The sequence below is a fragment of the Rhinopithecus roxellana genome, chromosome 2 (assembly GCF_007565055.1).
Source record: "Rhinopithecus roxellana isolate Shanxi Qingling chromosome 2, ASM756505v1, whole genome shotgun sequence".
Classification (NCBI taxonomy): domain Eukaryota; kingdom Metazoa; phylum Chordata; class Mammalia; order Primates; family Cercopithecidae; genus Rhinopithecus; species Rhinopithecus roxellana.
The window spans coordinates 42,885,048-42,896,842 of NC_044550.1; the positions used below are offsets into that span (position 1 = coordinate 42,885,048).

At 31.7% G+C, this 11,795-nt stretch overlaps 1 protein-coding gene across 4 annotated transcripts in view; it reads left to right on the plus strand.

Moving 5' to 3' along the window:
* EPHA5 (EPH receptor A5) overlaps nucleotides 1–10,649 on the plus strand; it is a 344,724-nt gene extending 334,075 nt beyond the window's left edge. For 2 of the 4 annotated variants that reach the window (XM_010380149.1, XM_010380152.1), the window contains 2 exons: nucleotides 2,516–2,671; nucleotides 10,356–10,563. In XM_010380149.1, the coding sequence (XP_010378451.1) occupies nucleotides 2,516–2,671; nucleotides 10,356–10,461 (262 nt within the window). In that variant the 3' untranslated portion in view covers nucleotides 10,462–10,563. Of the gene's footprint in view, nucleotides 1–2,515; nucleotides 2,672–10,355 lie in introns of all 4 variants that reach the window. The other 2 variants (XM_010380153.1, XM_010380150.1) reach the window with 2 other exon arrangements.
* The last annotated feature ends 1,146 nt before the right edge of the window (nucleotides 10,650–11,795 follow it).

The window sequence follows — 11,795 nt, forward strand, 5'->3', positions numbered from 1 at the left end:
TAAGACCAAATTTACCACTCACTACCTTTCCTTTATTCAGTCATCTGCATATCCTGACTCTAGAAATTGTTAGTTCCTGGTCCATTGTCTCGCCCTTTCTCCATCCTTACTTATGTCACAAGATTTGATGACTTCAGTAACCATGTAGATGATATTCCAGTATCTCTAAATGTCTTGAATTTTTCTCCTTCAATGATTTTATTCTCAAATCTACCTTGTACTCTCCTTTCCATGCTGATATTCTAGACCTTGCTATTATCAAAATTGCATTTCTTTCATCATTTCAACTTCAAGATCTTACTTTCCAGCTGTTTCTTTCTGCAATTCTCTTTGTAACAATTCATGCCTAATGGTTAAAAATCACTATAACATATTCGTTTATTCATCCAACATCTATTTACCTTTATACTCTGTGCCATGCTGTGGGCTAGGTGCTGAGGATACAACATTAAGCAAATAGACCTAAGTATTTGCCTTTATGAAGCCAATGCACTGTTGGGAGAGAGAACCTGAACAAAATAAAAACTTCAAAACCAATTGTGTGTTTGGTTTTGGAGTGGAGAGTGAGAATTGAATTCAAGATGAATACTAGAAGGTTAGATTGATTGTGCAGGTGAGATATGATGATATCTTGAAATAAGGTGATATTAATATTGAATGGGAGAGAAGTAGTTGGCTGTACAATATATTGGAAGTTGAATAGATGGTATGCACAATGATAGGTTTTGAGAAAAATGAGGACAGGGAAGAGGTGGACTGTTGCATCATACTATAATGGGGAGGACTTCAGGAGCACACAGATGTGGAAAAGATGAGGAGTGTGGTCTTGGACCTGGGGCCATATTTCTCTGAGAAATATGGAGGCACAAAATAGGCATATGGATACAGAAGAATCTTAGTCTGGAAATAAAAATATTTAAGAAACAGATACTTTTTAAAGACATGAAAGTGAGTAAAATTATCTATAGTGGAGTTATAGCCTAAGTAGAGAAATATAGGGCCACGTCCTGACTCCCTTCGAGTTTTAAAGTCAGGAAAACAACAACAACAAAAGACTAGCAGGCAAAGGAGATTGAGGAGAATCCAGCAGCGCACACACACACACAAACACACACACGCACGTGCGTGCACACATATGCACGCACACAATTGTGATTTAAACAATGTTGAGACAGAGTAGGATTTCAAGAGTGAGGTGGGAGGTGGTAGTGGTGTTGGTTCAATGTTTCCAAGAGGTCAGTCATTTTGTACTTTGAAAAGTGCTCACAGATTTTGGCAAAAGAGAGATCTTTGCCCATCTCAACTAGAGTAATTTTTATAAAATTGGTTTTGAAGAAACTACATGCAAGTGTAAATGGAATGTGAGAAAGTGGAGAGAACCTAAGTAGAGAGAAAAGTATTTGTGTCCTTTTTCTTATAGCTGCAATTTACTTAAGTAAATTTCACATATAAATGATGTAAATTTACATGATGGGCATGTAAATTATTTTTAATGTTTAGTTCCCTTTTGTCATTTTTTCTGATTATTTCCTTAAGATGCATTTCTAAAAGTCATCATCATCATTATATCATTATTATTATTGGTGAAAGAGTATGAATGTAGTGTCATTAAAAGTGTCTATTGATTTAGTCGATTCTATTAAGTTTTGTTTTGTATTTGGGGTTACATTTTGTTTTTCATGTTCTACCACTCCTAGGTGAATTAAGAAGCACTCTATGTAAGAGAATAAAATAAAGAATAAATAGTTTCTTAACTTCCAGATAAATTTACTTAAATGAGCGTAAGTTCCTCTAGCAAGTCTATAATCGATTGGCTTTACACAAATTATCCCACGTTTCTATAGTGGGTAGCATTTTTCTTATCTTCATAAACAAAAGAGTAGTATATCTAAATCACTACATGGCAAGTTTTTAGTAGACAGATTTTTAGAGGAATATTATGTTTACAGCAAAATTGAGTGGAAGGTGCAGAGATCTCCCACGTACCCATTACGCTATGCATTATGTAGCTTTCCCCCACCCCATTACCAGTATCAACCACCAGAATGACACATTTACTACCATTGATGAATCTGTTTTTCCACATAATTGTCAGCCAAGGCCCATAGTTTACATTGGAGTTCACTGTTGGTATTGTACGTTTTACAGATTTAGACAAATCTGTCCACCATTATACCATTATACAGAGTGGTTTTATTATCCTAAAAATTCTCTGGGTTCATCTATTAGTACTCAATAAAATTTGTAGCTATTGTTTTGTCTTACATAAAATTTACTTATTAGTAAGTCCTCATGTGAAGTCCTCATTAATTATGGATAAAATAATCTCAGTAGACTGATTTTGTGTTCTCCTGTATTTTAAATTATTTTCTTCCATGTTAGCATTTGCGTATTTCTCCTCTATAAATATACTTACAGACTCAAAGATCCATTGAATATGAGTTAACATTATAGCAAACTTTGTTATGAAATAATTAAATTGTTACTTTTAATATTTATGTTTTGTGTGTTTTAGAGTATCTAATTTATTGGCAGAACATAGCCCACTAGGATCTGGGGCCTACAGATCAGTAGGTGAATGGTTAGAGGCAATCAAGATGGGCCGGTACACAGAGATTTTCATGGAAAATGGATACAGTTCAATGGACGCTGTGGCTCAGGTGACCTTGGAGTGAGTAATTTTTCTGATAATTTTTACATAATTGCTGGGGCAAGAAAAATTGTTCAAAAACCAATTTGGATGAGGTCAAGGGAAATCAGTTAACCTTTGTGAATGTGTGGCAGCTCTTAAAGAAGCCTCATCATCTTTAGCCTGTGTTGTTAACAACTGCATGGTTAATGCTACGTGTGGCCAGTATCTTTGCTTGTTTGCTTCAAACAAACAACATTGGCATACTTGAATAATTGGAATAACAGCTCCTTGGCAAAATACTGGTGTTTTGTGTTGTGGAAAAGATGTTTTCTTGACAAGTTTTTATACTGGTATCTATGTTATATGAATGTAAATACCAAACAAAATAAACTGTAAGCACAATTGGTGTGGCTAGTCCTACATAAGGACCAAACATATTTGTACATTTCGGCTCTCTACGATGAATACCAAGGTAACAACAGCTTAAACAAAGCTTCCCTGGCAGGATCTCATTTAATTTCTAAGTGGTGCACCTTACATTCTTACAATCTAAGGATGTATCAGATCCTGCCTCTGATTTGTTATTTGGTACAATCTCAGTGGAACCAATTGTGCCGTTTTCTGTTTGCACGTTTAAGATAAAATTTATCAAATCTTATTAAATAAAAATCACTAAAGTTAAATATTAAATTTTTTAAGGTTGTAAGTTGTTTGTATTTTATTATATACTCTGTACATGTGGTTGTTTTAGCCTAATTGTTATTTGTGAAAATTAACTGTCTTTATGGTGGTTCCATCTAGATTACATTAACATTAATGTTTTAGCCTGTGAATACAATGATAACTTACTTCAAATTACCTGCCAGTTCAAAGGTTGAAATACTGTAAGGTTTAGAAAATGGTAGAATATTGTGAAGCACTAAACCATAGTTGTTATTTCATTTCGACACATGATATGATCATTGAGCAGTTCTCATTCACCATCTCTATTATTCTGGCATTCTTTGATTCATTGAATTCACTGCTCCTCACCACAAAAGGTAACAGGGTACCACCATTTATCACCAATGAATATCTCATTCTCAACATTTTCTTTCTTCATACCGATAACTAAAAGGACCTGAAACCAGCCACTCAGCTTCCTTTCTTAATTTACTGAATCTCATTCTCATGGTCCGCCAAATCATATCTACTTGATGACACATATTCTTTGTCCATTATTTCTTTGGACACTCAAGGAACCCATTTGTGCTATATTTAAAGTAGTATACTGAAAAATTTACTGATAATTTAAAACTATTTTTACATGATTGCTATTTAATTTTTCAGTAAAAATGGTCATTTTAATTTATTAAAGTCATTTGTCATTTTATATTAAAATGATATTGTAGGTATTTCTTCAACCCAATGTCGGATTACTTGTAAATATATAATAAAATTATTTGCATTAAACAATGTCTCCTTTTTATTAAAATAGCACATTTTCTGTACATAGTTACATCTACTACATTTTTGCTTCTTCCTTCAAAAAATAGTTATAATCACAAATTATAGTTTGTGCATTAGTTACTTGTGTTTTACTTATATCTTTGGGGTCCCAAAATACTATAAATATGTTGAATATTTTAGCATTATAATTTCACATTTTTCTTATGCCTTTTTTTTCTGTTTCTTTCCTATCTGCTCCTCTATCCCCAAATGCTCTTTAGTTTTTGTTTTCTTTCAAGCACTAATAACCTCTTATGTCTTATCATAATGATTCTTCTCCAGCTTATTGCTTCTTGCTGTATTGCCTTTATTCAAACATTTTGTCTTTTAATTCATTTACTCTGACCAGAAAAGTAAAGTTACATTGGGAGACTTACCAGCATTTTCCCATTCAGAAAGTATTGGTCTCACTATGGTAACTGCTCCAAATTCTCAGGGGTCATAATCATTAATACATTTCTTACCAGGAATTGGGCCCACAGATCCTAACTCCAAGAAAGCTGTTTTTTATGGGAGAGTCCAGGCACTTTAAATTTAACTACATGCCCCCTTGTTTTCTCTGCTTTCAACTATATGTTTTTCAACTGTAAAAGCATTTATCAAAACATTAAGTCACTCAAGTAATCAGTTACTTGTTTGGTCAAAATTTTTTTTAAAAACAGTTCATCTGTTCATTTTGCCTACTCTCTTCCAAAAAAAAAGTCAGTCATTGCTAAGGACTAGTGGCAAAGGAGATGGGATTATCAGCAAAAGAAAAAGACCAGTTCTCAAAACACCTTGATACTGATTTTTCACACATAGTCTTTACCCCATATTAATTTTATGAAGGCTGTATAATAAAATAATAAAATATAATTTTTAGAGTTATTGTCAGAAGATAATAGAAGTTGAGAATGGAAGAATACATTCAAAACTGTTGTAAATACTTAGGAAAAATGTGAAAATCAATTCATATAAAGCAAATAGTCCAACTGCCATATTTAAAAACTACATTGTAATTTGTGACATCAAATTTGTTTTCAAAGTGGGCTTAGTAAAAAGCAACAAATATACAATTTTCAGAGCTACATACTTTGGTTAAAAATCTCCATCACTTCACTTGTATGTGGATTGTTGCCAGTACGTGCATGTATAGCTGAATATTGAAAGGTAATGAAGAATGTAGAGGACTTAGAGTCAAAGCATATTCATGAAAGTGGCTTTCAATCTTAGATGTGTTTGTCTGCTACTCTTTGTGCCTAAACCTTACTATTCTGTGTTCAGTATTCATATGAAAACAATTGTGGCAATAATGGTGCAAACTATCTCATCTTGTGTAAGTGCAGTGGATTATTGTCGATAGGGATAATTGTGAGCATGAGGTGAGTTGAAAATTGAATCCAAACATTTCAGTTAAGGACAGAATCACAGCTACTTTTTAAACTTCTTTTCAGATCAGTACTGTCAACCTTTGGTTATTCAGAAAAGGAGGAAAATCTAATAAATTTAAATATTACACCAATTGTGTGTCAGCTGAAGAGGTTCCTGTTATCAGCAGTTACTGGAATAGAGTCTTAAACAAATAAAATGAAAGTTTTCAAAATCCAGAGCCAAAATCTTTACAGATTAATACAAGTAGATTTATTCACTTATCAATAAGTCATTACGCATGATTTTTTATACACTTAAAGTACACATAGGAGTACCTGCTGTCCTCTGTATTCTAGCCTCACAATGTCTCATCCATTGAGAACCATTAACAGACCATGGTTAGATCTCTTCTTGCCAAATGTAATCTATTTATCTCATACAATATCTATATCATTGATGGCTAGGGTTCTGCAAAGTTAACAAAAAGAAAAGGACAAACATACAACTGCATGATAAAACTCTGACAAAAGCAATAAATATTGAAGTTTAGGGAATATTCATTAATCTATCTTCTCCCTTCTCCTATCTAGCCAATGTTGGTTGGGGCTAAGTACCAGTGATATGACTGATATGGCTAAAAGGCGTGTAAAGTATAAGGAAGAAGAATGAGCAAGAGAATGAATCATCTGTAAATAGATTAATTTAAGCCTGAATAATTGAGTTGATTATAACATCAACTATATACTTTTGTTATTCTATTTGTTATTCTATTTGTTATTCTGCCATTTTAGCATCATTAATATCAGTGCTTTTCCATTGTTTAATACTATTGAATAATGTTTGAAAAAATACTGAAATGTAAACCCAGCAATGACAGTTCATAACATTTGGAGCTTTTCCAAAAGTAATCAATTTTGTCAACAAAATCCAAACTATCTTTTATGTAACAATGCTAGTCTCATCATGTTTAGATTCATAAGCCTATATCAAAATGTAATTCGGTATCGCTAGAATTGATCTTCAATATTACTTAAGATTATACATGATCATGATAAAATTTGTGTAATACTTATAATGGGAACACACTTAAGACGTTGTGTAGCTATAACATTTTCTACTTAGAAAAATGAAATTAAAAAATGCATACCTTCTACCATTTCCAAATTATTTTTCAAAAATTATTGTACATAGGGTAGCGATATCATTATTATTTTTATTTCCATGAAATTTATGTAATTAACGCTAAGTTGAACATTTAATATGTGATTTAGGCAGTAAAATGGGAATTATTGGAAATAAGAAATGTGAGATTAAACTACTTAAAAGAAAATACCTTAACGTATTTAGCAATATATGAACAGTTATTTAACCTTTAAACATCTCCTAATACGGTGTTAATTCTCATCTGTAGTGTTATTAAAATATATTAAGATGCATTTCAAAGAAACTACTTAGTTGCTGAGAACAAGCTTAACTTGCTTATCTTATCTTATCTTATCTCTCCACGTTTCCACTGAAAATCACATTGTATAAAGGTATATGTACGTTGCATGCATTATGATAGTTATCCTGTCCTCTAAATCTCTGCACCTTAGTTTGACAGTTTTTCAAATAACACATCAGATTTAAAGAAAAACAACAGAATGTCATGAGAGAAGACATCATTTATTCAGTATGTAAAATTCAGTGTTTTGTTTCTGTAATTCTATTTCTCCCCTGGGGAGATAGGGTTTAGGATGAGATGAAAAGGAAAGACAGAGAAGTAAAAAAAAGAGGAGAAAGTGCCCTTTGACATTCATCTCAAGGGATAATCAGATAATAAATTGTACTTGAAATAAAATTTTGTCCTTAGTTCACTCTTAAAATTCAAACAAATTTAACTTGAAATCTGTAAGTATGAAATGTTCTGACAAAATACAAATTTTAATTTTCTATAAACACAAACGATACCCACATTTATTAATCAAATAAAATTCCTCACAATTCTTTAGTATGATATAGTTATCATGAAAAATTTAAACTGCCAAAACATTGAGAGAGCTAGAGTCTTTCTTGTTCTCAAGTCATATCCAGAAGATTAAATTATATTGTTATCTAATGTATAACAAGTTAAGACACTAGAAATAAAAGTAAGTTACTAGTGATTTGATATCCTTTAGACAAAACTAAGATTTGGAATATGGAAGCACATACACAATTCCAATTTAAATTTTGTGATTATATGTATAAATTCCATGTTTGAAGGAGAACTTATAAATTCTTTCAAGTCATTCAGAATAAACAGTAGTGGTTATTTTCAAAGGCTCATTCCTAGTAATTCCTAATAATTAACATAGCAATCATGAATTATGCATTTTAAGCCTATATATTATTACAACCTTATTTCTAAATCTGGATTCATTAGTATTTCTTATCGGTTTATAAAACATATGCTAAAACACATGTTTTAAAACTTTGTTTCTAGTCCTAATTAAACTATCCAGCAGAGACGGTTTTCAGGTTAAGAAAAAATGTTCATCATTTTTCTCTTAGCTGTGATCCAGTTTGCTAGTGAACACCCATGAATACCCAAATCTATGTAATTCTTTATAATTAATAATTTACTTGTGGAAACATGAGAATATTAGTGCATAACAGAAACTACCATGGTCATAGTTGGTGACCATAGCCTCAGGCAAAGTATGTGTTTCATTCCCTTCATTAGATATTTTCTTTTAGAATTTTGGATATTTTAAATTACATTTACAGAGTTCTCATTTTACAAGTGAATAAATTATTGCATATAGTTTGAAGTGCTTTACTCAAAATCATCCCTTAGAATTATGATAAATTAAAAGTATAGACTTGGGTGTTAGGTACTTGATATTAGCCCTAACTTGATTACGCATTTGGCTGTGTTATATAGCTAAGTAATTCAAATTATCTAAGCCTTTGTTTCTTCATCCATAAAAGGAAATTTAAAAATCTGTATCATACAGTTATTGATATTTCTAGCATACAGGACATATGTCTATTAAGTGTCACGAATATATATGTGTCTAAATTGGTGTGTGAATATGGTTATAAAGTGTCACCTATTTATATGTGTGAAAAAAAAAAATATATATATATATGATTCTCAACCAGGGGAGATTTTGCCACTCAGGGTAAATTGTCAATGACAATTTATCTTGTCAAAATGAAGGCCTGATCGTGGTGCAATGCTTCTGGTATATAGTGGGCAGAGGCCAAGGATGTAGCCGAATATTCTACAATGCATGAGATAGCACCTCTACAACAAAAAATTATCCAGCCTATAACGTTAACAGGTTCAAGGCTGAGAAACTCTGGTTTAGTTGAAAAGAGACAAGATTAAACTCGTGTCTCTTATATTCCTCATTTGGTCTGTAATTAGATACTTTGTAGTCTATTCCATTATTAATAATAATGATTTTGTTTCAAAGCTAATTTTACTAATTTTTAAGTTTCCCTGAGGATTGTCTTCCATGCCATCTCTACTGCTATTATTATTTTTATGTTCCAATCTGGTATCTTTTAGTTGTAATAATTTTTAAGCTTACTGTTTAATAGTCACATTCTAAAAATCAAATATGTTTCCATCACAAATATCAATAGCATTTTTTTTGGTGGGGGTAGCTACTTGCCATTTCCTAAAACTCTCATAACAAATAAAGAAACCATAAAGGGAAAAGAGAACTAAAATATTATTTTCAAAAAATATTTCCAATACTAGTATACACAGAGCCTTGGCATCCTTTAATTTCTATTCTCTGATAATTACAAGTTTTCTTTGAATTCAAAGAACAATTAAAAATATTCAGTTTCTACCTTAATGATTCTAATGTCTAATGCAATTAATTCAATAGAACTCTAAGAAAATCTGAAATTAAAACACACACTGAATGGAAAAAGGTTCCACTTTTCACATAATGTGTTCAATAAGGTAATTACATGGAGAAACCTAACATGGCAAACATCTTTGTCATTTAAGATTTTGAATTTTTGATGCTTATTTTTTTCATGTAATTAATGCTTATCATTTGCCAAACATACCTGACAAATACATACTTTAGGGGAATAGCATTCCTCAATATCCTGTAAAAGAATGTTGAAAAACCATGGCTACTTGTCTTGAACTCCGTAATATGTTGTTAGTTTAGAAATCTAAATATTCATAATTTTATTTTGAATAATAAGCATGTTGAAAAAAATGCACAGAAGTATCTTGATTGAAAAGTGTTCTGAAAGCATGTAATCTTCAGCATGTTGTAAATGCCAGGAGAGCTTGGATATTGTTTGATTAAAAAAAAAAAAAAGTTCTGGTACTTTTAGTATAAAGTAAAAACAAAAACAAAAACAAAAAACATAAAACATTGTTATAAAAGCAGTGTAGTGGTGATTATCTCGTGAAGATATCTGTTATATAAAATGGCTGTATAGAATGGGTCGTTTTATGACTTTGGTTTTCAACTGCTTAGCTATAAAATATTGAAAGTCTATTTTAAGCTTCTCTTAGCAAGAGAAGTGCTAATGCATATTGTAGAGCTGGAGTTTCAAAACTTTTCATTGAAATTGTACCTGTTAACTCTTTATTGGTAATAATGTGCAAATTTGTGTTATCACCACTCTGGACCACTAAAATAGTGATGCCCACAAATGAGAGCAAATATGTATTATATCATTCCTCATTATAAATATTTTTTGACTACTAACAGATTTTGGAGGTATAATTTTAGAGCCTAACCTTTAAAAATTAGACTCTGTATGTCTAAATTAGGACTGTAATCTAACTAGTGTCTGCACTGTTTGCCCCTTTGCCAACATGAAATATTGAGGTGTGCTGCAAATTGAATCAATACATCCAATGTGTGCTTTCTTCATGCAGGGATTTGAGACGGCTTGGAGTGACTCTTGTCGGTCACCAGAAGAAGATCATGAACAGCCTTCAAGAAATGAAGGTGCAGCTGGTAAATGGAATGGTGCCATTGTAATTTCCTGTAAATGTCACTTCTTCAAGTGAATGATTCTGCACTTTGTAAACAGACCTGAGATTTATTTTAACAAAAAAAGGAGGGGGGGAGAGAAAGCAATGATTTCTAAACCTTAGAAAATATTTGCCTCGGCCACAGAATTTGTAATCATGGTTTTACTAAAATCTCCAGTTCTTGGTCCTTAGTCTTCATTTTTCACGAAACAAACATATCTTGCATTAAAAGGGACACGAGGATAAACGTTATCTTAAGTTATAACAACAGAATCCTTCCCACTACTTCTACAAAATTTTGTATGTGAAATACATAAATATATAGCACTTTTATAGACTGAATTAAGGCAACCCCTTTCAAAACTTCCAGGGATCTACTTAAAAGGAAATATTTTATAGCCATTTGTGAGCTAACAAAAGCTACAGTTTATTGAAGTTTGCTTCAAGTCTTAATTGTCTACAAAAGTGTATTGAAGAGCAATATGATTAGATTATTTCTTAATAGATATCTTCTTTTGTAATTTTAAAATGCTGTTACACAGCGTTAAGTTATAGAAACTAGTGTAAAAACATGTTGCTTGATCAAGAAAAAGTACAATACAGGGTGTATATTTATTTTTTGTGTTATAAAATTTACTTTTAGTTGCTCTTCTAGAGATTATTAAGTAATAAATGTGTATATACTGTATAATTTGCAATATACCCAGGAACTGATTAAAGACGGAGTTGTGTGTGTGTTTGCTTGCACATGTGTGTGTTACCATTCTGCTTGCATTTCTAATAGTGTTTTAATTTTAGCAACATATAGGAGCAAGTGTTCCAGAATGTAATATGAATAGGAGAAATAGGGAAGCAGTAAAACAAAATTTAACACAAGCTTGTGTCTCTTTTCCTCTCAAGTGTCCAAAAGCTAATCTCTTTATTCACTAAAAGGAAATGTGTATAAGACTAAATCCCCTTTGGCTTTTAAAAAACACTTTGTGATATCAGTGACAATGCAGTTCTTGTAGTCATTAATCTTGTACCCCTGTAAGAAATTTCACCTTTCTGAGTCCTAAAAAGTATCTTGTCAAGCAAAGTTGACACCGAAGGGCACATTTTCAGCAGGATGTAGAAGGATTTAACTGTGCAGGCTTCTGTTAATGTTGTTAAATCCAGGCACATAGCATGAAGCATCACCCTTAAGTGTTAATCCTTTGTAACCATTCCCATTTTGACTCAGTTCTAGGAATGTTGACTCTAAGGCAGCAATGGAATTATGACAAATATATACATATATATGCACACACACATAAATATATATATATATATATATATATATATATATATATATGCTTCTTT